Genomic DNA, 26,790 nt, shown 5'->3' on the forward strand with positions numbered 1-26,790 from the left:
TCAAAATACCAGGAGCTTGATAATTAGTTTTATTTATTTAATTATGTGTGAGGATATTCTACAGTCGTAATAGAGTGGGCTTCCAAAAGTAATGTCGCCTTGTGCTTTTTATTTCGTATGTTGATACTTTTGGCATTGCCGCTGTAAATAGATGAAAATTATTAATAAAGGTATGTTTTTTTACCTATTTATTATATTATTCCTAACCGGTCTATGAAATAATAAAAAGTAAAAGGTCCGCGGATTAAACCCCAATTTTTGGGTTTTTTAAAATTCCCGCGGTGTAGTACTCCAAGATAGAAGAAAATTAAATAATAAGAATGACCCTGCAGTATGAAGGAATAAAAAAATCATGAACCTGTCGGTTTTTATACTCACTCGTTGTAAATAATAACGACAATAGTATTCTTGGGAGTAAGAAAAGCGATTTTATGTAAGCTCGATGGGAGAATAGAGTGCTTTTCTGTAATTTTGATCCTAACGGAGTTACGAGGTATGAATTTTGAGAAATGACCCATAGCGTAGAACATCGGCTGTTTGTGAAACTCCTGACGCTCTTTGTCTACAATTATAGGAGAATCGACGAAGTTACCCGCCCAGTTGGGACCTCCTTCCATATCTAAACACAAGTTCCAATCAATCCATCCCACTAAATTATAATTAAGGTCCTGAAAAAAAAAAACAGATTGCACAAGCTTACCAAACGTAACAGGAAAACAAGACAAACTTTTTGGATAAGTTTTTTAAATTCCACTACAAGTTAGCCCTTGACTGCAATGTCATCTGATAATAAGTTATGCAGCTGAGTTGGTAGCGGACTAACCTGTTAGGAGTATTGTTAGTATAAGTTATATTAATCCCATAATAGCTATGCGGCATCATAATCGAACGCTTAATCGCTTGGCGGCGCGTCTTTGCAGGGAGTCTGGTGACTAGCCACGGCCGAAGCGTCCCACTAGACTAGACTATAGACAATTCGGAAATAATGAATTAACAAATTGCCTCTGCTGGGGATCGAACTTCAACTTACAAGACCACTGCGCTCACCACTGAGCCAGGGAGGCAGAAGAATTATATGTAATTAGCCGCAAATAATTAATGATTTTTTTGATCTAGTACTTACCTGAAATATATCTATTATATAGGCTTTTGCTCTTGCCCAAGATCCTAAAAGGACTTTACTTTTTTCCCAGGGAAAACTACCTATAAATTATAGAGAAATGTAATTTAGTAAGCTTTAAAGATTTTAAACTAAGATTTCCGTCGTTAATCAACATTTACATTATTATCGTGGTATTTACCCGTTGAACTATATTTAAATGTTAGTAAGCTTTTATTACCTACTCAATTAAATTAACTCTGTTTAGCATTAGCTAACCCGTACCGTGGTGTCATTGCTTGTCACCACGGTACGGGTGTCGTGACCGCACCAGTAACAGTAGCGTATGAAACCCATCACTATGTACGACGGGTCCCATCGTTTGGCAGACTTGTCGCTGCCGAATGCTTCAGAGAGACGTGCTTGGAACACGGCACACTACGTTCTCGGGTTTGCAATTTTTGGTCACTGAACTACTATCCATATGCCGACGCAGGGCAGGGTCAATCCTGTCTTGCAAGCTTATGTCTGGGTTACGCCATGTTTGATATATGATAAAGTAATATCACATTTACTCTTTGAAAAAAACTGCCCCCCTTTAAACCTTTATGACTTCTCGAACTTCTTGCGTTTCGATGCGCGAGATTCATTATTCGGTATCAGTAAAGTCAAGATACACTCGCAGCTAACTTCCACAGTTTGAATCGAACTGTATCTAGGTGATAGGTACGATAATTACTTGAATTATACAGCCTGAGTACCCCAACTATAATAATCTCCATTATCAATACAGAGCTCGGGTATTCCAATGAGAAGGGTTCAGGCCGTAATCCACAACGTTGGTCGATGGGTGGTGGACTTCACACCCTTTGAGAAAATTATGAACTTTTAGGCGTGCAAGTTTCCTAAAGATTCTTCAGCAAATATATATAACTGTCCAAAAATGAAGCCTCCTCTTACTCTAAATTACTGGTGATTGTTCTTTACATACCTTCGCAGGCTTCAGTAGCAAGAATGAATTTGTCTGGATGTGTAAGAGTCACTGATTCAAATATGGCGGGAGGAATGAACTTGTCTGTATAATAATGCACTCCTATACCGTCTATATATTCTAACGCTTTAGGGGAATATATGAGCATCTGCAACCGATAACAGTTTTAAAGAGTAAAAATTTATGACAAAAAAAGTTAGGAGGATGAGTGATTAAAACTTGAGGAAATGGTGAAAACTGAGGATTTTGTGATGTTCCCACAGCAGTTACAAAGTCTTAGTATTTATGATTACGATAAAAATGTAGGTCAATTTTATTGCTATTTGTGCGCTATATCTTTTATTACTTACAAAACATTTCTTTAGACTCGACTGTGATAACAACTAAGTAGTTTAGGTAGGCTAAGTAGGTATTTGGTTGTAGTTTTCAAGGGCTCCGTATTGTTAATTTGTTTACTGACCATTTATATTTTTAATTATGGTTTGGTTATGAGGAACACAACGACTCTAATAATTCATATGGATGGTTAAACATAATAAGTAGGCTCTTCTATATTATAGGTAGACGCATCTAGTTCTGAGTTAGGATTTGCTGATTGAAAAATGTTATTATATTTTGAATCTACAAATTTAGTTAAGGCCGTAGTCTATCACGTGGCCATTGTGCGCTTTTGTAAGCTTAACAAGATTTTAAGAACGTTATGGAGGACTCTAAGGCATGCAAGATTCCTCACGATGTTTTCCTTCAATGATAAAGCAATTGATACTTTCATTGCTTGAATTAAAACGCGCATAACCCCAAAATTTTAGAGATGCAAGGGGATTAAAATCGGTCTCCACGAAAAGGACATTAAAGCCCTAACTACTAGGCTTTCCGGGCTATATGAATGTAGCCTCCAAAGGCTCCAAACCTTTGCCCCCCCTAAAGCGAGCGTGCGCGTAGTACAAGGCGGCCATAAAGTCTCCTTTTCATATTATTCCAATCAACACTAATTATTATGGAAGTTGCTACTTACTACATTGAACCAATAGGGTATTGTTATCCTCTGGTCGTCGCCAGTTATTATTTTCACATTCTTAAATTTCGAGTTACGTATTGTAGGACCTAGATTATGCTCAATCCATTTTCCCTGGAATTATTAGTTCATGTCAGTTCGTACACCCGTATAATGAGCGAAAGAAAGCGCGACATCGTACGCCTTAATATGTAAATCTATATTCTTTTGGCGCGGGTGTATATAAGTTCACAATTTCAGAGCTAAGGTCAAACCAGCAATCCAACCCGCGTCCGCGGTGGTGCAAATTAACAACCATTACTAAGACGAAACAGAAAGCGTACGTATCAATTTAAAAAAAAAAAACCCGTTTTCCTGAGCGATTTCTGGTTGTGTGCGAAAACACAGGTGCACTCTTTGTCTCCTCAATTTCATAGGGAATTTCCGATGGGAACACGAGTCCGACACGACAGGAAAGAGAGCAGGAGCAGGACTCTTCGAGGCACGGGGACATAATTACCGCCAAATCGAACCGAGGACCTAGTTATATGCAGTTGAACATACTTACGAATAGACCAACGAGGCAGATCACAAGTCTGTAACGAGAACGCTAAGCAAACAACACATTTGCGATCGTTGGTGAAAAATACGTTCAGAATCGTGCCACCATTTGCTGTTTTAAACGTATTTTGAGGTTAGTAATTATTTAGTTAATTTTTAGTAACTTAATTATTAGTAACACAGTTTAAGGCAGACATATTATTTAATGAAGCTCTTTAGTAGCCCAAGATGGATTGCTTTCAGCGTAGGTAGCGGCAAAGTGATCCTGAGGCAGTTCGTTTTTTGCGGGTCATTACGTAATGGCAATCAGCGAGTTACCATTTCTTGCATAGTCCATCCAAGTGAATTGAACTTTGCTAGTGATAACAATCCATTAATAGGTTCATTGGTCGTTGTGATCCCCCAAATGGGAACACCTGCCGCTGTGTACTTTTCTATAAATCTGAAAAATATTTATTTCCATAATTGTCTCATTGATTTGTCTAAACTATATTGTCGAGAAATGCTTTCCACTAATATAGCAAAAAAAATTGACAGGTTAGTTTAGATTAGCAGTTTATGTAAGTAAGTAAATACTACAGTCTACGGAATAGGCATTATTGGCTTACTTCAAATGGTAATCAGCGTAGCTTTGGTAGTACTGAGGTTTTAGCTGGCTGGAGCCGCTGTAATTGTGGTTGGATTTCATCCAAACTGGCGGCGACCAGGTGGTAGCAATCACGTGAACTGTTGTCTTTGCCACTTTCAGGATCGATTTGAACATAGGTATCTGCAATATAGATATGAAAAATGATTAAGGAATAGATCATATTCCCTCATTGTATATAATTTCCAAATCTACCCTAATAAAGTTGTGTAGGCTTGGAAAACTAAAGTTTGAAAGTTAAAACGTGCCGGTAACAAAGTACGGCTGTGGCGCACAAGATTTCAGCGTAGGAGTTAGAACGCAAAAAGAACACTTCTTACAAGAAAAAAGAAATTCTACGCATGTAATGTCGCTGGCATGTGCTATTGATTAATATAAAATGGAAATGGAACAAAATCGAGTTTCATTTAAGCCGGCCACAGATTTATAACATATTTGAATTCTATATTATCTCCTAAACTATGCGTCCAAATAACATTGCTGTAAAGGGCAAAGTTTATCTTCGTTATTGATAATTATTTTGTAAAGATGTATATTGTATGCCTGGGATTCGGTGGCGTGGATTCTTACCACGGTATGCATACAGTAGGTAGATAGCAAAAAAATGCCAACTGCTTTTGTGCATGTACGAACGCATGCCACTGCTGGGATTACAGGGTTAGTTCTGCAAACCGTTTCGACCTCGGAACAATGGATGTATATTTATCCCTCAGATTCCTCTTATATCATGGATGATAACGAGATATCCCACTTCTGATATCGGATACCACAATGTCAGTATCCACACAAAATAAGTGTACACTTTCGCTCAAAGTAAGCGAAAGTAAAGTATAAATAATATCAATTTAATTTTAGTCTAGTTTTCTAAGTTTATAGTATGTATTTATTTAATATTTCCACCAATTTTCTTGTTACTTGCAAATTGTTTTTTTTAAACATCTTGCCTTTTATCTTGCCTATTGTTTTTATTATTGTAATAGTAGATATTTTTAGGCTCACTATGCAAAGCTAAACATGCACCTTATTATGATGGCTACGTAACTTAATCTTCAAGAAGAGCAGCGAATTATCTTACTTTGTAAAATATGTCCTCCGGTGAGAGTGTGTAATTAGTAAGGCCTCCATCATCCAAAGGAAGTTCATTGTAGGCATAGGGGCGAGTCGAGAAGTCGCAACCACCGATAGGTGTCCGCACCATATTGTATTCCAGACCATTCTCGCTGAAGTAAGAACTGCGACAAACGTTTTATTTATTTGTTAGTTCTATGTTTTAATAGCATATGTATAACTAGTAACCCAATGCATATTGGTAGAAGCTTTTACGTGTTCCCACTTGGCTAGTGGGAAACGTGCTCACTAGTGGATTCATCATCAACGCCGCAAAGAATCTTACTTGACCAAATAATCCTGCAGCACCGGCGGCAGACTTTTCCAGTTGATTGCGGCAGAGTCTGTTACAGCACCACCGAATCCCTCAATACGCTGGTACTTTTTGGATGGATCTAATTCTAGGGTTAATTTACAGCATGTTTCTATAAAAAAAAAAATCGCATAACAAAACCAAAAAATATATATATATATGAAAAAATGTAAGTCAAGAAACTCAGCAAATTTGCTGAACTCATCAAATGGAAAATCGCTCTTTTCCATTTTATAGTTTAACTATCTTTGAATTTTTTTTATCGTGCGAGGGATGATAGCAGATGGGCCTGCTTCCAAGCTGCTTCATGATTAAATGTGTTTTAATAAATTGTTTCAACTTAGGTAATCGTAGATCTAATATTACCTTCGGTATCATGTATCATTTCTGTACTTTTCTCAGACGATATGCAGATATCACTTATTTATGTCCGTTTCTAGTAAGTCAATTGTTTATATCGACTTTTTGTCGAATAAAGATGCCTTATACCTACTACTGAATTATTATAAATATATTCAGAAGTAGGTAAAAGTATTTCTTTAAATTTGGCACGAAGGTATAGCCATGATCTAAGTTTATATATGGATTACTCAGCTCTTTTCTGTAGTATAATTAATATAGTTTCTATATCAGCAGCTCTGCACAATAAGATCCCATACGATATGACACTATGGTTGTATGCAAAATAAACAAGCCTAGCAGTTTCAACATCTATAAACTGCCTAATTTTTCTGACAGCATAAGCAGCTGAGCTTAGCGTAGCCGCTAGTGTCGTATACGCTGTACGTGTAAAAATTACACGTATTTTGAAGAAGGGTTATCATCAGTTCCGCCATCTCTTATGGCCATCGCAAAATGCATATGAAATTATTCTTTAGACAGCTCGCTTGGCTAAGTAATTTTTTAATTTTAAATGAAAGTAAAATGATAACGCTTGCAGAAAATAAATTAGTCTACGAGACTTACGATCGTAACTCCACTGGCCAACACTTTTTTTAAAACGTAGCCCACCCTGAAACAAGTAGAAAAACTTCTTAATAAATTCCGCGAGTAAGTAGAGGCCCCAAGGTGCAGGAGTGCTGATGACCCGTTCCAAAAATCAACCGAGGCGCAGGGAGCCGTTGGAGACAAGGCAAGTCTACAGAACTATATGTCCGCGGAGTTGTCGACATCCCTTACAACTTATCCAGCAGAAGATGTTCATCCATCAAGTGGATGATAAAGCAGTGGGTATAACAAAATGAGCTACTATTTCCTATTCTTATCCAATGATTCTTATAAAAAATTTACTTAAGTTTTTCGTTGTTTTTTTAAGCAATTAATTGTTTGATATAAAGTTATTTCAGATACAACATCACTCATCAGCAATAGTGGTACACATCAGCAGTAGTAGAGCTTATTGTAGCAGAGCTCGTCCGGAGAAATACTATCGCCACGCTTATTTCTGCCGCTAAGCAGAATTGTTGCAATGCTGTTTTCCGGTTTGAAGGGCGTGGCTGGCGGTGTAAACACATGAAGTTTAACAACCTACGCCTCAAATTGATGGACACAGGGCGACATATTGCAGGACGTGCTCTTTGCATGCCCTGTGAAGTGTGTCTCTGTTTATAGGCGACGGTTTTCCACTTACCATCAGGTGCGAAATCTGCTTGGTCCGTCAATTATTACTAAAAAAAACTTAAAAAATCAGACACAATATGCGTCTTAAATGTGTTCGAACTCAATTTTATAATTTAGATGTTTGATTTCTCTGGAGAATTAGCTAAATTAGCTAATAAGATCTTTGAAGCTAAAGACTTAAATCGTGTAAGTGATGTTTAATTAAAATTAATACCTACCGAAGATGAAGTGTAAACAACGAATGTGCCAGGCGCAGGCTGGTCTCTGAGCACTTCATCACAATATGTTGAATTGCATACACACACTACTGATTGATTTGCTATCGACCTTATAGCACACGGTTTATCTACAAGGAAACGGTAAATAAGATTGTCAATGGGTAGGTTTTGTGTTTGATGTGTAGCTAAATATTTCAATAGCTTAATACAAGAAGCATTTTTTTTCAAATTTTCATTAAAATCAGTACTAAGCAAATTGTTACAAAATATTAGGAATAACACTTTAGGTAACTGATAGTCAGAAGACGATGTCTTCAAGGGAAAATAGATTTTGATGAAATTTAGACACCATTGAACTTTTATATTTTTTACGTAAAAGTCAGCCAATGTTAGAATGGAAATAACGCAGTGACTGCAGGGCGAACCTCACCGTTGTTTTTTAGACGTGCATCGGCGTTGTGCTGTCTACCCTGACCGTTAAACATTATTATTATTGACTGCGTTTGTCTACATTTAGACAAAATATTGACATAATATCCTAATTAACCTACAAGCTTATAAATATATTTAAATCTGAATTAATTTAACTTAATTGTTATCCAGGACAATTGACAGTATAGGGAAGCAGAGTTTATTCGAATGTTAAGTAATGTATAAATAAGTGATAACTTACCCGCAAAAAGTGTATTTGTATGCGTAAATAAAAATAAAACAAACACAGTAAACTTCATGATTATGCCATGTTATGTAGGTATTGTCTAGACGAGCTTAGCCCGTCAACTGAACAATGAACATTGACCAATAACAGCCGCGAATAAATATTCAGTGTTGATTATTTAATTGAGACGTTCTAAGAAGTCTCTATCAGTTTATTTACTTTGGGGTTCCGCTCAAAAACATATATGGAGGTTATGTGGGTATCTAGCCTTCTTTACAAACCAGTGAAAACACTGGTAGCCTGATATTCCTAGACTTGGAAATGGCAATTATCATTATAGTTTGGCCAATATTTGCTGAGCCTGTATATATTATACCCTTCTGACAAAAGCATATCTATCATAAAAGTAGATATAGCCATATCTACTACGTTTTCTATAAAGAATTGTGGATTTTGTGTCTTGTTTCACTGATGTAATTGTGTTTAGTTACCAAGGAAACGGGATTATTAAAATGAGTGGTGGTTCCAATTACGTTGAAACTAAATTTAAATTGACAGATCAAAATGCTCCCCGTAGAATGTCTCTTGTGCTCTTAGTCTTTTCAGTGTCAGAATCAGCAACAGCTAAAAAAAATGAAGAGTGTCCTTGTTTGTACAAGTTGGCTTATTGATTATTTCGAATGACCAGTTAAATATGAAAGTTTTATGCCAAACTGCAAGCTAAAAGTGCATTATAATACAGGATTTTCTCAAATAAAATGCTCTATTATTCTCATTTCCCGCAAATGTACTGAAAAGTAGAGAATGATACACGTGCGGAACTATTTGTGTAATTTGTAAATCCTGAAATGGCACACTTCTCACACTTGAAATCTGTCTAAACTATAGGTAACAATTCTGTTTTTATCATACGTTGACTTGAAAATGGGTGTATTCTGTAGAAGAACTTGTGTGAATAATTAAAACAAAATAATATTTCTTGTGTTTATTATTATTCTAGTAACACAGTCTCATACAATTATTTACAATTCTAAGCTAATTAATTTAACTAGATAAAACTAAGTTTACGTATGTACAAATTAAACTTCATTCGCTGTCTCTCAATCGTCGAGCATGTTTTTCTTGTTGTGTTCCGCATCTTCTACGTATCTTTTGATTCTAAAAAATCTTTAATACAGACCATTTTGCATTTAAACTGTTGATTATCTTTCGGTGTTTCACCTGCTAAACTAACAGCAGATATACTTGTATCAACTGTATTAGAAGCTGATTGTGATGCATCTAATCCATTTTCGTTATGTGTAGATAATAGAAGATTATTATTTCTTTTCATATCGTTAGTTGCCGTTCCTGTTGGAAAAGCATTTTTTAATTTCGAAAGTAGCAAAGATTTTCTTCTATTTGCTTCTTGTCTACTAGCGAAACGTCTGTTTTCATTGTTTTGATTTCCACTGTGTACGCTTTCTGATTCCTCGACAGAAATGCGAGGAAGTTTTACTTTAGATTCTTTTATGTCACTTGCTAAAATCTCCGGATCGTTTAATTCTAATTTTGATTTCAGTGTTGGTTTCTTATCTGAACTTTTTGAAAACTTGGGCAACTTCACCGAACCAACGGTAGATCTGGACCTAAGAGAATCTGTTGGGTGTAAAGGTTTAAAACCGGATTTTAAGGTGTTGGGTTGAATTGTTGTCGTAGCAAAAGATATTGTTACTTTATTTTCTTTTAGAGGTTTAATTTTTATATTATGTTTTGGTGTTTTTTTTGTATTTAGATAACTTTTAGGAGTGTTTATGGCAATTGGTCCTTTTTTAAGACCAACATTTGTTTGTTGAGGTGAAATACTGACTTTTGGTTTAGCGTTGTGTCTAAGCATAGCATTTTTATTTGATCTGAGTGCTGCATCAGCTGTTTTCTTCTTAATAGATTCCATTATAGGTGTATTCTTTAAGAGTATCGTATTTTTCATAGTAGATGATTTTGTTTTACCAGGCAATGTTCTAATATTTTTATTTAATACATCGTAGAATACAGCTTCATTTTTTGAATTCTTTAATCTGCTTTCAGGCCATAATAATCGAGAACTATCAAATGGCGTTTTTGGAGATATTGAACTAATTCGCCTGTTGAGATCTGAATGAAAAGTTTGTAATCTGTCGTTAAAATCCTCGTGCGTCTTCAACATTGCTCCGAATAAATTATCGGGATTTATCAGGGATTCACCCAGCAAATTATTCTGGTTTATTCTTAAAGGTTCTCTCTCACCTAGAGTTACAGAATCACGAAAACTTTTAAAAATATTGTTTGAGTGAGACTGAACTCGTTCTGGAAGACTTGGCACTATGGAGGAAAATGTATCCTGAAGCATCTTAGGATTATGTAATGGTTTAAATAGAGGATTTAAACCACTTCCAACATTATTTTTTAATAGATTTTTGTAATTAGATGTTTGAGGAATCCTTTGTGATGCGAGACCCAATATATCTGCGTCTTTGTCCGAATTTAAGGGAGGGGTTGGAACTAGTGATTTAATATCGAGAGATTTTGGACTTGCTACCTTAGCTTTGTATGAACTTAAGTTAGAATTATAGTTAAATTTCGGCATATAATCTCCAGAAATACCATTTGAAGAGTCATCGTTAATATCTTTCTTATACCCAAGTCGTGGTTGATTAGCAAGAAGTACTGAACGACCTGCGTCATTTGTTACGGCGTCTGTTTTTGAAGATCTAAGATTATTAAAAAAATCTTTAATACCTTCCATAGGTTCTATTTTATCTTGAAGTTGAACTGTAGAGTCTCCGTGCAAAAGTCCTAATTTTGAAGGATCCAAATCTAACCGAGATATACTATTAAAAACTGAATTACTTGGTTGTGCAGTCATTTCATTATGTTCGTTATTAATTTTACTGAAATCAGAATTCTTTGATACTATGATTTTGTTATCACATATATTTTCCACTGTTTCTACATTTTTATTAATTTTCCCATCGATATTTTTTAAATTGATTGAATCATTTTTCAGATTTAAAGTAGTCGGTGAAGTGATCATATCATTTTTATCAGATACTTCCTCAACGATTTCTGCAGATTGATTTTCTTTTAACTCTTCATTGTTATAAGATATCGTAGAAGATTCAGAGTCATCTTTTAAAGCAACTTTGAGTAATGAATCTGACATTTTTTGCAAATCTTGAGTAGTTATATTTTTTTTCGTAGTTGTAATACTATTTGTAGGTTCTCGTGATTGTTCCCCAGAAGAAGCGTGTATTTCACTGTGAGGCTGCGTATCTGTATTGACCGATATTTTGTGAGGTTCATCACTTGGAATACGTGACTGTAACGCGTTTTGTACATTCGATCTTAATTTTTCTTGAATTTTTTCATTAGCTTTTTTAAAATTTTCCAGTGTCCTATATATATTTGCTTTGATATTTGGCAATGGTTTTATTTCCGAATTGTTCTTGTCTTTTTCTGCAGATGAAGACATAAGATTTTCCGGACTCTCTTCATTATTGCTTTTGCCTTTAGTGGAAGAAGCACATTCTCTATTTTCAGCATCTTGGAAGTTTCTAACTATATTTCTAGTGATGCTCGGTTCAGAATCCATATCTTGCAAATTGTCTAAATGTTCTGTAGTGATTTCAATTTCTGAATCATTATTTTGTTTATCTACAAACTTGGCATCTTCACCAATTACTTCTGTTGTTACTTCACTATTCTCGGGGAACCTATTTATTTCAGTAACAGTTTGAAGAGTATTTAAATTGCTAGTATTTATATCTTTGTCCAATACTTTATCATTAAATGTATCAGCCTCTGTATCTTGTTCCATAATATTTGGGGTTTCTATGATATTCGGATTTTTAACCTCAATAGTTTTTGAGGAACTTGGAACTGCATCAAAATCTGTCAAATTATCTTTAAGAGACATATTTGCTTCCTTAACCATTTCCATACAAGCAGTGCTTTGCAAAATGTTGTCTTCATCGGGCATTTCAAATTTTTTCACGCTATTAAAACCTGGTGTTTCATCTGGTTCATTAACTGAATCTTCATAGCCTACAGTATTCTTTGTAAAAAGCCCCTTATGCTTGTTTGTAGCTTTGGGCTGGACATCTAACAATGGCCTATTCCGCAAAAGCATTCGATCTTTTATATTATTTTTCATATAATACTTTTGAAGGATGTTTGGCGAAGTGAGGAAGTCTCTATTATCCGTGTTTGAAAGTGGTCTTAAATTTAACAAATTTGATCGTGTCATTATGTTATCTAAAATATTATTTTTCAATGGTTGCAAAAGTCGTTCTTGGGTGTTACTGGCGCTGCCGTCCATATCAAAACGATTTCTATTCAAAATACCATTACTCGAAATTTTCGGTGGAGTTAAAAGTTGCTTTAGCAATTTCATTGGGGGCTGTAGTCGTAAATGTTCATTGGTATTTGTACTTAAAGGAGGGAGGATACAGCTAGTCCCTTTATTTTCTGTGGCCTCAGAAATTATGTCATCATTATTTTCTTCCTTAGGGCTTAAAATAATGTTGACTACATTACTTGGTTCAATTTCCGAAATTTCTGGGTCCATTATTTTTGATGCACTTCTTGCTGCATCTCGTTCCAATGCTTCTTGATATTCTTGGTCAGTAACTTCTCGCAATGTTTCCAAAACTGAAGACGCAAGGCCCACTTCTGGATTTAGTAGTGGTTTTCGCTCTTCTTTTTTAGGTAATGTGCTGTAAGATAAAACGAATTTTAAAGTGTGACAATAAAAAAAAGTAAGATAGATATTTTATTTTTTTATTTTACTACAAATAAACCCTTGACTGCAATCTCACCTGGTGGTACAGTCAAGTAAGTGTTGGTGCAGTTGAAGATGGAAGTGGGCCAACTTTTATGCTTACATAAAATCCCATACACGTGTATGGGTTTGATCGCTTTCTACGCGACAACCTGTCATCAACGCTAAATCACTTGGTATGACGTCGGGTACTTACTAGCCACGCCTGATGCCTCACTCTAAAGAAGACACAAGAAAATTCAGAAACCTCAAATTCCCAAATTGTCCCTGCTGGGTTGATCCTGAGACCGACTACATTACCGGTTTAATGTTCAAACTTCAAATAGATCATGAAGTTCTGGCTGAGATCCCGGGTCGGGTCACAAATTGTTTGGTAAATAGTAGAGATTTCTGTCCATTAAATATTAGTATCAACCCTGAGTTAGGAAAAATAGCATTCTAAAGTTCCGTGGCTCCAAACGAAGAGACGTTGCGGCTGTTACCGACTGTTACTGTTAAACAACGTATACCTGAATTACTAAATACTGTTGAAGGGTGCATAAGTATATTAGATATCGAATCACTGTGTACAGATAATAAATCAAAAGAAGCATATTTATTTTTCAAAGAATAGCAAACGTCTCTTCGAGACTTCCTCATGAATTGACCTACCTAACAGATGGATCTATCGCTCTGAAGACGGGCCTGAACATAGATGAGGCGCCTTCAGAATCCGATGTGGATCTGCATGGACAACTGTCGTCGCCAACTGATGCTGCATCTAGACGAGTGGTCGCTGATTCCAGATCATGAAATGTAGCTTGCCCTGGACACGGGCAACAATCGCCGAAGTTCAACTGTCTTGACGTCCTTTTGTTTTCCGTTTCTCCATTTACTTGTTCTGATGCTATCTATAAAATAAAAATTAGGTCACAAAAGGTATGGTCTGAAGACCAAAGTCTTCGAGCAGTGCGTGTTGCCAATGATGACTTATGGCCCTAAAGGGGATCGCTAACTATGGGTCTCATAAGAAGGGAAATCAGCGGGTGATGGAGAGAGCTTTGCTCTGAGTATCTCTACGTTATCAAATCAGGAATTAGGAGATCCGTAGAGGAACTAAAGTTACCGACACAAAACATAAAATATACCTACTACCTTCCTATACCTACGACGACAATACACACATCGCCATCTAGCCCCAAAGTAAGCCTAGCTTGTGTTATAGGTACTGATGAATATTTTTATGAATAACATACATAAATACTTAGAATATAAATATAAACAGCCAGACACTGAAAAACATTCGTACTCATCACACAAAAATTTTCCAGTAGTGGGAATCGAACCCACGGCCTTGGGCTCAGAAAGCAGGGTCGCTGCAAACTGCGCCAATCGGCCGTCGAAAAAAAAGATTTAATAGATATTGAATCCCTTTTTTAGATAAGTAAACTAAAACTTACTATGCGTATACTTCGATAAGTATAATAAGTATACTTACTCGTAGATATAAGTATTAGAGTTTCACCCCGAAAGGCGTTGAAAGTTTATTTGTTGCAACGCGCTGGTCTATGAAACTAGAAGTCGGATTCGAAAAACCTTTCTGCTATTTTACAGCCCACCAAGTCCCTTAGGAGCCAAGTAAATGAAGAAAAAGAGCAAGCGGGTGACGCGACGTGTTTGGATCGGGTATATTGTGTTGAAAAGCGATGTTTCCCATATGAGCATCATATAGGAAACATCGCTTTTGTCTTTTGTCTAAACTTGTCAGAAGTTTTACGGGGAACAGTATAAAATTATGATTACAGTTTTTTTTTATAGGAATTTTATCCGAAATAAACTTTGTTATTATTATCGAGTTTTACTCTCCCGCCCGTGTACAAAATAAATTTATATAGTGTGCCAAAACAACATTAATATACTTACTTAGGTAGAAACATAGAGTTAAATTTAAGGCAGAGGAGACCAGACGGCCGGGGTGTAATCCTAATTATTATTATTAATTAAAGCAAGTTGGTGGATTTCTCTCTTTAACTTTTGCATTTCGAATTAGTCTGACATAAATAAATGGATTGGTAAAAAAAATCTTACCAATTTCCGTTGCACTAATAACGCCAACACAAGAAGCCGCTTCCACATGATGTAACTCACGCTTCCATGGGGAAGCTCACCAAAATGAACTCAGCAGCATCCAAACACGGCAATAATATAGACGCACATAATCTCTTCATATCTATCTACTGATATTGGAGATCATTAGATCAGTTCACGAGCACGCATTGTCGGCCGAAAGAATAAGTACGTGACCGAAAGTGCTGATGCTTGTATCGATACAAATAAACACAATTGAATTATCTGTGTGTGATTCCAAAATCAAATCTTAATTTTTTATCGTAGGTAATTGACGGAATCTCGCCTTATGTGGAAAATCCATTATTAACCAATTGTTAGTAGGGCATGCAAGGAACACGATTGGGGCTTAGGTAGCCTCATGTGCCTGTAATTATATCAGCAACCACGCCCTTGAACCCGGAACACATAAATGCTGCCTGGTGACAGAAATAAGCATGGCTATAGTACTTACCCGAACAGCCCTGTGACAAAAAGCTTACTAAGTAGGGTGGTAACTAGCCATTGCCGAAGCCTCTTAACAGACCAGACCAGAGAAAATTATAAATTCTAAAATTGGCTCTGACGGTGATTGCACCGGGAACCCGGGACCTCAACTTTAAAACCACAACGATTTAGGCTGCGTCATCTACCAACCTAAAAATACCACAATAAGCGCTTTATTTAAAGAAGCAACCCTTGTTGGTTGCTGCTATTGAAATAAATTTCATCAAAATTAAGCTTAATTTGCTATACTCCGCGAAAAGCAGGAGAATCTGTGTGGTGTAATTTATAATTTCTTCAATCTTTATACTCAACACCAAACAGACCTTCGGCAATATACCCTCTACGCACGTTTCGCTCCAAAACCGGAGCATCCTCAGGAGAAGTTGACTTTACAATGAACAACTGTTAAGTAAAACTTATTTTATGAAATAAATTTCTTAAAATAAGTTTTACGCACACGAAGTGGCGAGAAACTACTAGTTAAAAATTTACTACATCAATTGATATTAATAATTGATAGTAAATATTTGTAATTGAATTCCAATAATGGGATTTTTATTGAAAGTATTTTTTAGTTTTCGCTAGAAATAAGTTTGGCATTTTTCATATCGTAAAAATTATACTGAATCGTGTAAAGAGGACAAACATTAAGTCAGAAATATGTTCAAGAATAAATAACACATCTTTCTTTCGATGTGAAGAACTTTTACTTTACTACAAGCTAGCCCTTGACTGCAATCTAACCTGGTGGTAAATGATAATGATGTCTAAGATGGTAGCGGGCTTACCTGTTAGGGAGTACGGTAGTCATACCCCTAATCGGTTTCTACGCGACATCGCACCGGAAGACTAAATCGCTTAGCGGCACGTCTTTGTCGGTAGGGTAACTAGCTATGGCCAAAGCCCAGCAGAAACTACATAGAATATTAATTGTTTTTTCTGTCTCATTAAGCAGCACAGCTCATTAAGCAGGTGCTGACACCTCACTAACTACCTCCCACCCTCTCTCCTCTGAATAAGGAGGCTTGTGCCCAGAAGTAGTGTTTTTTAACCTTACGTTACGTACCATCAGGCGAGTCATCTGCTTGGTCAGTCAATTATAACTATAAAAAAGTCGATCATGTTTGTCTGATTGTTAGCATGTGCAAAGATGATAACGCGTTACTATATTAGATTCCCAGGTCAATCCTAAAATTTTTATACGGCCCAAATGTACCCTACTTACCTTGATGACCCTATGTTAATTATTTTTTTATTTTAAACAACTTTATTGCATAATAAGGAAACACACACAGGGACACTTACATTAACATAAATTATATGCAAAAGGCGGCCTTATCACTAAAAGTGATATCTTCCAGGCTACCTTAACTATTGGAATAAGGCAATGAGAGACGGGAAATCGCAATTCTATATAAAAAATATATATACATAAATAATTAAATAAAATAATAAATGTAATAATATAATATATATAAATATTTATATTAATATAATATATATTAATATATATGCATAAATACACATACATATACATATAATATTAACATGTTTATAGTGACAAATATTGCCTCCTTACACGACTTTTTACGACGTTTTAAAAATCGCAAGGGATTTAGAGCGTCGAATGTTATCAGGAAGTTCATCATTATGTGTAAGTTTTCGTCAGACGTCGATTACGTATATAAACTCAGCTTAGCACGCGCTGAGCTCGGGTTTAAAGATAGCAACATTATAGATACAAATTCAAAAGAGCTAAAGACTCTTCAAAGGGCACGTTTAATATATTTGCTCAAAGGTGCGGCGATAAGACGAAATTAGATCGCAGCCTCACACGTTTGCCTAGATACTACAGTGCGAGTCAAATGCTACCCTAAATTTTATTTAACATTTTCTATATAGTCATCATCACGCAACCTATTAACGACTGCTGGACACAGGCCTACTCTCTTATGGCCAGGAGAGACGGTTTCAGAGCATAGACCCACCACGGGTCCAATGCGGGTGGGTGGTGGTCCCACCACACAGCAACCGGGACCGTGCACTCCGAGGAAACACTCCGAGTGTTGACACCGCCAATTTCCTAACTCCAGGCTGGTACTGAAAATTCTTTAACAGAAAGAACACAATATTGGCCCGACCCGGGATTCGAACCCAGGATCTTCGTGATCTTTAGTTAAACATGTTAATCACTAGGCCAACGTGGCTTTCATTAGACCAAGAAAACAGTCGAGGATATCCTATACAGTTATTGTGATTTTTATGTCCTTACGTAAGATGATGAATCAATTGAAAAAGAATGTCGATGCAGGATTATAAGATATGCCTATAAAGCTTTGGGTATCAGCTAGAAACTTCTGAAGGTCTCGATTCCCAAAACAACCATCGCAGCAATCGATTGCACGAAAACCTCGTTGATTCATCGCTTCAAAACTGCTTCGACGGACCAAGCAGATGGCCCACCTGATAGTAAGTGGAAAACAATCGCATATAAACAGATCAAAAGGCATGCAAGGAGCACGTCCTGCAACATGCTTTCCTGTGTCGGTTAATTCTTTTTTTTTTTTGAAAGAAAAATCGTATTGTTGTGTAAAATGTTACATTTGTGTCATATAATCGTTAAAGTATAAAAATAAAAAAAACGTGTGACAAAGGAGCTGGCTCAGTATAGCTGCATACTAAAACGCGCAGCACTGGTTTTCAGCCAGCCCCCATTATCTTCGTCGTCACTGAATCCTCGCGACTAAACAATAACAAAATAATCATAAAATAGGACAATAACATAGAACATAACATAACATAAACAAACAAAAGATATTTTTTACATTAACACAAGCTTATGTACCCCTGAAAGACATCGAGAAATACAAAATCATCAAAGAGGTAAATAATAAACAAAATCAAAAATTATGAAATTAATAAACATGAAAAACTGAAATCTAAAATCAAAAATTAAATGTAATGTGAGTGTCTTTAGTGTGCATAAAGGAAAAATTATATAAAAGTACTAAAAGGTCTGAAAAGTAATAATTTGTTATTTTTTATTCATTTATTTATTTTTTATTTACTAGTGGTCATTGCGATTTTTGTACAATAATTTGAAGATTTTTTTATTTCTATATTAGTAGACGTTACTTGTTTGTGTAGGGGAGGAGGGATGTCATTCCAAATTTTTGATGCTAAATACTTAAAACAACCTTTATAACCAGAAGTTCTATGTGTCGGAATGAGAATGCAATTGGCTTCTTTTCTTCGTGTACTCCGCTCTTGTGAGTCTCTTACCCAATCCAATTTTTCATATAAATACAGAGGCCTTTTCTGTGTAGCAATCTTAATTTGAGGCGTAGGGGTTAAGCAAGCGAGCAGCTAAAGAAATTTTTTTTTCGCTCGCTGGTCCCAATTATGTATTCTATTTCGTTTATTATAACTGCAAAGTTGGTCAGGTGTTTGTTATCATTCTCGACTAAGGATCTGCTGCCAACAGTTGCTAAGCGCTGGCCACCTATTATTCTCATAAAAAGATTAAAAGTTATACGACTTGAAATAAATCAGTTTTGAAAATTGATTTGATTAGTGGACAACTGTTATTAAATGATATGTTTTGTATGAGGACGAAGAGTTGGCAACTTTTTAGAAAAGTTAGTGAACAGCTGTTTGTGTACTGTCTATACCCGTGCGGCAAACACAACACTAAGCCCTTGGTTATTATTATTTCATAACATGTATTAATACGTCTTAATCGTCATACTTTTTCATCTGGTAATAAAATTGACACCGAGGCGAGAAGTGGCTCTCCACACGCTCGGGTAAATAGCGGGTACCACAGTTGTCGACAAACCGTCAAACATTATGCTCGTTGTTTAAAGGCTGGTAAAGGAGGTTTAGAACTTAAACTATTAAAATACATTTTATTTCTAATTATTAATGTAAAAACGCATAAAATTGTTGTTGGGTAATGTGGTTGCATAGTGTAGTAATAGCTTTACATTTTAAATTATTGTCTGTGATATTTGACGTTAATTTGACATATGACGGAAATTTGAAATGTTTGAATTGAAAATCGGTTGCTTCTTGCTTGTAAAACTGTTACTCTACAGTTACATTATTTTTATAAAATAAAAAATAGGGACGAGTGTGAAAATCTCGCAGCGTTAATTGCTTATTCAATATTTTTACCTTGAAAAGTAATAAAAGTGTCTTGGAACAGCAGTCTCGAATGCACGCGTTTGCTTTATAAGTGGTTTCCGTTGTAAACGTGTCTGCAAAATTAAACAAAATTCCGCCATACACGATGGACGACTTCCTCAAAATAGAAAAAATTGGGGAAGGAACTTATGGAGTGGTGTACAAAGGTAAAAACAAAATAACTGGACAGTTTGTTGCTATGAAGAAGATTAGGTTGGATTCTGAAGACGAAGGGATTCCATCAACGGCTATACGGTACGTAAAATGCTTACATAAAAAAAAATTATACAATCACCCTTTTGTAAACATACTTGAACACATTTCATCAGCTTATTAGATTTTTAATACATAACCTCACTCTTGTTTAGTTTATTCAGAATATTTAGTATTTGATTCATCAAAATGAAATGTTTAGAGCTTTACTTCTGAATTGTATTATATGTAACTTCTTTAACATTGGTATGCCCCATCACACATACTATCTTTTAAACTCTCTTGATAAGTGTTTCGCTCTGAGCATCCTTGTGAGATGTCTTTCTTCACAATGTAAAATTGCAAGAAATAAGAAATAAAGATCAAAGTAGGCTTAAACATTTATTTTAATCAAATATCTAATTATATTATGAACTGAAATCTTTATTATAGTGTTTAACTATACTGAAGGTAAAGGAATTTATTTTCATTTTTCTATAAAACTTGTGAAAACAGCATTTGCATCTGTTTACTTGCAATTATGTGTTAAAATTTTGTTTTGTAGATATCTTTACAGTTGACCCATAACTGGAAAATGTTTGTATAAAGAATATGAATGTTTTCCAGTGTCTGGTTGATTATATGTATATTATAAGTATTTATGTGTATTATTCATAAACATATTCATTCATATAGTACCCATAACACCAGCTACGCTTACTTTGGGGCTTCATGGTGAAGTGTCTATTTTAATTTATTTATTTAGTCCAATAAATTAATTTTTTAATAAGTAATAACCTGTTTAACACTGAACACTGCTGTGTGTCAGTAAACTACACTAAACAAACTCTATAGTAACAGGCTCATAGATGCAAGCAGCATGATATGTTCAAGAGCCATGAAGAAGTTTATTGACCTTATTTATGGTAATAATTGAAATATCAAGCGGATGGCCGACACGATGGTGGCTGGAATTTTACTGGTGCCTATCAACTATAAACCAAGCAACCGTCTACACAGAATCACACCCTTTTGTAACAGGAAAACTGCTTGACAATAAGCATGGCAATAAAATGTCCTCTGTCACAAAAAGCTCTACTACTGCTGACTGTTTAATACCTTTTATATATTTACAGAGAGATCTCTTTGCTGAAAGAATTAGAACATCCAAATATTGTGAAGCTAGAAGATGTCCTGATGGAAGAAGCCCGTCTTTACCTAATCTTTGAGTTCCTTTCTATGGATTTGAAAAAACATATGGATTCACTTGGTTCAGGCAAAGTATGATCTTCTTTTAATCACATGCATAATAGTTGGGTTTACCTTGCCTCGGTTGAAATATGGCTGACTCTGCTGATGAATATAGTTTTCTTGCTGTATTTTTGATAGATATAAAATTTATAAGAAAAATACTGCAAGTGAAATAACCTAAGATGTTTATATATACAAAAAGCATTCTTCTACCTTATAATGCAAAAATCAAATAGGTAAGTCTAGTAGGGTAATAATGAACCACCGCAACCCCTGGGAATTTAGTCTTGATGTGCTTAGCTTGGTTCATTGACCAATTTTATGATACTTTTCAGTTCATGGACCCTTATACAGTAAAGAGCTATCTGTATCAAATAAATAGTGCAATCCTGTACTGCCACCAGCGTCGCATTTTACACCGTGATTTGAAACCACAGAACTTACTTATTGATAAGACTGGAATTATTAAGGTATGTACATTTATATTTTGTTGATGTGTTTGGAAGGAATAAGGAAACATCGTTTAAAATAGGAAACCAAAATCCTGTGCACACTACTTTATAAACCTTGATATAAGACATACTAAACTTGCATAAAAGACACTTGCAAACTGTATATGCCAAATACTAAATTTGCATAAAAGATACTTGCTACCTGTACATGAGACGTACTTAGCTTGCGTAAACAACACGTGCATCCTACAAAAGAGACGTACTAAAAATGCATAAAAGACACTTGCAGGTCGCAACCAGACGTACTAAACTTGCATAAGCGATAATTGCATCCTATATACAAGACTTACTAAACTTGCATAGAATAAATTCATTTGCGACCTGTATATGAGACATACTAAACTTGCATAAGAAACACTTGCGACTTTTATACGAGACGAACTTAACTTGCGTAAAATACACTTGCAATCTGTATACGAAACTCACTAAACTGGCATAAACGACACTTGCATCCTATATACGAGACGTACTAAACTTGCATAAAATACACTGGCGACCTGTATACGAGACAAAGTAAACTTTAGCTTGTATAAACTACACGGGCTTCCTTTTAAAGAGGCGTACTAAACATGCATACAAGACACTTGCGACCTTTATATAAGACGTACGACACGTAGTAAACGTACTAAACTTGTATAAACGCCAAACACAGCATTTCATTAACCAATTAAAATGTTTTCATTGCTTTACTTAGGTGGCAGATTTTGGACTTGGTCGTGCTTTTGGTGTTCCAGTGAGAGTGTATACTCATGAAGTGGTCACACTTTGGTACAGAGCCCCAGAAGTTCTGCTGGGAAGCCAACGGTATGTAATAAGACATTGTGTATGATAGTTAAACTTTGGTAAAAGGATCGGAGTTTGGAGAACGAAAAATATATGCATTGCATTATAATATACACACAGCCATGCCAACAGGTTGTTTTAATTTTACGTTTTTCGTATTTCATTCGAATAATTTATACTTTTTTTTTATATTTTTGAATTCAATTGGAAAACACAAAATGTAAAATAAAAAAAATGAAAATAAATAAGTTGTTATTTTTTCACTCTAAGTCATATTGCTAAACTGAGTGATTAAAATAATTGTTTACGAAAAATTACCAAACAAACTTACTACTGCTTATGCAGAAATATCTCAATTACAGACTTGAAAACTTCTGTTATTGAAAATTGAAAGAATGTATGTAAAATACAACCTGCAGTCCGTTTTCCTTACATTTATAAGCAATAAGGCAGCCTGTTAGTTAGACTTAGCCGTCTTTCTGCCAGTCACCAAGCTGTATCTCATGAACTGTAGCTAGACGGTTGAAATTTTCACAGAAGATGTATTTCTGATGACAACAAATACTAAAAAAGTTAATAAAATAAGTATTTAAGGGGATTCCATACAACAGGCATGATATTTGCTGTTTTTATAGAAAATAGTACGAAACCCTTCGTGCGCGAGTCAGACTCACACGTAGCCGGTTTTTTATTGTGCTTATATTTACACAAATAAATAGTGTCAAAATATTACAGGTACTCTTGTCCGGTAGACATATGGTCAATTGGGTGCATTTTCGCCGAGATGTCGTCCAAGAAGCCACTTTTCCAAGGAGATTCCGAAATTGATCAACTGTTTCGCATATTCAGGTATTCAATCACAAAGGCGCAAAAATTTCTTTAACAGAAAAACCTTTACAAAGCCTTCAAGTTCTTGGCCTGAACTAGGATTCGACTACAAGGCCTTGTGATTAGTAGTTAAACATGTAAAGCAATAGACTTACGAGGCCGTTAAAATGAACAGTGAGAAATATATTATTTATTATGACTGTTATTATCAAACCTGTATTTGATTAGGTTGCAGTAAATAAAATGTATAATGAAACTAATTATAGAAGAGATTCTAACCTCTTTAATCGATTGGAGATAAATATTTAACAGGCTGTCAAGGAATACATAAAGTAAAGTTTGCAAAAAGCAAAAAAAATACTAGTTACTGTTTGTTCATGTAAATATTTTGAAAGCTTGCATAATTTCATTCACAGAATGCTGAGAACGCCCACAGAAGAGATCTGGCCCGGTGTATCCTCTTTGCCAGACTACAAGCCCACTTTCCCTAATTGGACAACTTTTAATTTGCACAATCATGTAAGTTACCTACACTGTGCCTTTTCTTCGTTTTACAACACTGTTGTACATTGATCAAATTAACTGGGACACTGTCCTGCTACGTATTTGAATTGAGTAAGTTTCTTTTGACTGTCCAAAAAGGCATAATACGTGAAGTTCTTTTGATAATACTAAGAAAAATTACAGTACTTATTTTTAAGTTCAAGATCACAAAAAAATGATTTTTTTTTTCAAAACATTTTTAAATATCAGTCAAATATTTAAAAAACGATTAACTTTTGGATACTACATTATAGGATCAAAATCAGTTAATTATGAAACGTTTAAAATTAATAGTAGGGCAAAAAGCAATATAGATATTATAATCATAAAGCAACCATACTTTAGAGTTACATAGTTCATTTAATCACAACCAGGCTTTTGACCAATTTGAAAGTATTTGTTCTATAAAAGGAGAAATGGGATCTGCCACTAAGACTCAAAAAAACATAAACGCGGTTACAGGTACAAAACCTGGATGAGAGGGGCATGGACTTGCTCCAAAAGATGCTAGTATATGACCCAATGCGCCGCATCATCGCCAAGGACATTCCACAACACCCCTACTTCAGCGATCTCAAACCGACAGGCCCTCATGCTTCGCGCGCCGCGCAATGACTGCGATGTGGAGACAAAACCCTGTCTCACCTCACACAGTGCCCGTTTAAACAAATCGCGAGTGATAATATCCCAGGAGTGCAGTGTTTGCAGTGTGTATGAGTTATAAAGACGCCCACAGGCTACAGATAAAAGAATCGCCCAATAGTTTTGTTTGATCGGATTGTAAACGCACACTAAGCTGTTGTTAATAGAAAAGTAATCGGAGATGGGCCAAATGGTTTTCTAATTTGGCTCATACTAAATAATAGTCTGCAGAATAAATGTGTATTCTGTGCTGGTCCAGGGTACAGGAACTGTAACTGAATATTTTAAAACTGTGTATTTTTTTCATAAAACTATTTATTTCTTATTCTTGGAAAATGAGCTTTGTATACAAATTGAATGTTTAATGTATCGCCTACTGGCTATCAATTGACACAAACACTAGATGTATTGTTTTATAATATGCTCAACTTCCATGATAATTTTCCATTTTAGTTAGGAGATTTCAGTGTGTGAAAAAGTTGAATAGCAAAAGCACATTCAGTTGTCATTATGCTGGAATGTACCTTTAAAGAATTAAATTATTAGACATTTCATCCTCCAAATCCAACTCTGAATTGTTGCATTTATGCACTCACTGAGGTCTATTTAACAAACTCAACTATTGGCCGACCAAAAGTCTGTAGTCTAAAAGGGTCTAAAGCGGCAAGACGGTTTTTGCGAATATGGTTTGTATTTAATGAATGTGTGAAAGGAAAGTGAACTCACATTTGCAGAAGTATAGTGAACGTAAAGGTTAGTTTGCAACAGTATTCTATCTGTATGCTGTTATTTTCATACTCGAAACAATAACATATACTTCCAAATTATAATTATTGTGACTCTGATTTAATACTTAATTTTTGACGTCCTTTTTTAAAACATATACCACAATCGCCAGAAAAGTTAGTGCTAGTATGGAAGTTGAAATAATGACCCTTGAATGCATTTGGTAGATGTCATGTAGAAAATGTAGATAAAATGGTACCCAAATAATTAAATACCTAGTATTTAAGACTGATTTTTTAATAGGGTCAGTAGGATATAATAAAATTAAACACACCCAACTGCCAGAAATGTGTGATAAGTTGTCGTGTAGTAAAATGTGTTATTCTATAAGATAATTTTAACTATATTGTAGGGTCTGGCGATCATAGGATTGTGGTAATTGGTGAATTTTGTTGTTATGTTTTATACAAGTACATAATTAAGTAACTTGACTCCAACCATATAGGGTTTGTATCAATGGTGCTCTAATTTTACATGTAAAAACTAAATACTGCCAATACAAAGAAAATGTAATTTATGTACATTAGGAAAGGTAGAGGATATAAAATACTTCCATATTTTACTAAATAAAAAAAAGTTTTTTTTTAATTCTGTTCAGTTTGAATATATTATGCACCATTTTATTGAACTTTTCCCAAGTCTTGTCAATTTACTTTTAAAATGTCCTTAAATGAATGAAGCCAATGTTTTCAATTTAGTTTAACATTTAGGATAATTGGTCACTTAAAAAATAAATAGTGCCTGAAAAACACATACATTTTATGACAATAAGTCATGTATGACGTGACAATTATTACATGGGCGCCGGCAGGTAGTTGCAAGAGGGCTTCTGTGTGCAAACTTCATTGACAATAAGATTGTAACTGATTATGTTCAGTGTTATGAATGAAAGGAAAATGAGGTTGCCCTTGCCCGGAAAAGCCAGATTTGGCAAACGTTTCTCGTTCAATAAAAGATAAGTACTTATTCCATGTTACGAATTAAGTTTTTGCTCGCTTTCTGTTTCAATTTAATTTGATGACTGCGGATGTGTACCCCGTTCCAATCTTGCCGGCGCTCAAGATAGTTTGCATATCTTGGTAAGGTTTTTAACTAATTGTAGACATATCTAGCTTAAAGCTGTATGTAATTTAATTAAAATATGACTAGACGTTTGTTTTACTGGTATGTTATGCAAGGATATTTTTTTTAAATGCTTATTGATTATATCATTACTTAATGAGCACATGTTAAGAAAAATCACTTGCTTTCAAGATCTTTGATCAAGAAAAAAAAACACATTAGGTGGGGGTTTTACATCTTAGTGGTTAGACAGAAATGATGATTGAAGTTAAATAAACCAAAAGCAGTTAAATCTCGCATTTCTGTATCAAAAAACTTAATTCTTGCATAGTTTTACCATTTATACGAATGTGATTTATGACATTACAGACTTAATTTGTGACATTCTCTGTCGGGATTTGATTTTATT

General features: G+C 35.2%; 2 protein-coding genes across 2 annotated transcripts; one reads left to right on the plus strand and one right to left on the minus strand.

Moving 5' to 3' along the window:
* Window positions 1-14: 14 nt before the first annotated feature.
* LOC120627914 lies at window positions 15-15,190 on the minus strand. The gene is made up of 15 exons (XM_039896040.1): window positions 15,073-15,190; window positions 13,657-13,895; window positions 9,353-12,940; window positions 8,223-8,293; window positions 7,550-7,677; window positions 6,678-6,723; window positions 5,685-5,823; window positions 5,367-5,523; window positions 4,254-4,414; window positions 3,964-4,087; window positions 3,106-3,219; window positions 2,091-2,238; window positions 1,124-1,203; window positions 379-668; window positions 15-141 (listed from the first exon to the last, which is right to left on the minus strand). Exons 1-15 carry the CDS (start codon window positions 15,118-15,120, stop codon window positions 42-44), a joined length of 5,433 nt encoding a protein of 1,810 aa, XP_039751974.1. The 5' UTR covers window positions 15,121-15,190; the 3' UTR covers window positions 15-41.
* A 4,443-nt stretch (window positions 15,191-19,633) lies between these two features.
* On the plus strand, window positions 19,634-25,904 carry LOC120628033 (cyclin-dependent kinase 1). Its single transcript, XM_039896221.1, has 7 exons — window positions 19,634-20,037; window positions 21,111-21,255; window positions 21,561-21,695; window positions 22,432-22,541; window positions 23,256-23,369; window positions 23,765-23,867; window positions 24,354-25,904. The coding sequence occupies exons 1-7, from the start codon at window positions 19,889-19,891 to the stop codon at window positions 24,504-24,506; spliced, it is 909 nt and encodes a 302-aa protein (XP_039752155.1). The 5' UTR covers window positions 19,634-19,888; the 3' UTR covers window positions 24,507-25,904.
* Window positions 25,905-26,790: the final 886 nt, after the last annotated feature.

Source organism: Pararge aegeria, chromosome 12 (genome assembly GCF_905163445.1).
Source record: "Pararge aegeria chromosome 12, ilParAegt1.1, whole genome shotgun sequence".
Classification (NCBI taxonomy): Eukaryota; Metazoa; Arthropoda; class Insecta; order Lepidoptera; family Nymphalidae; genus Pararge; species Pararge aegeria.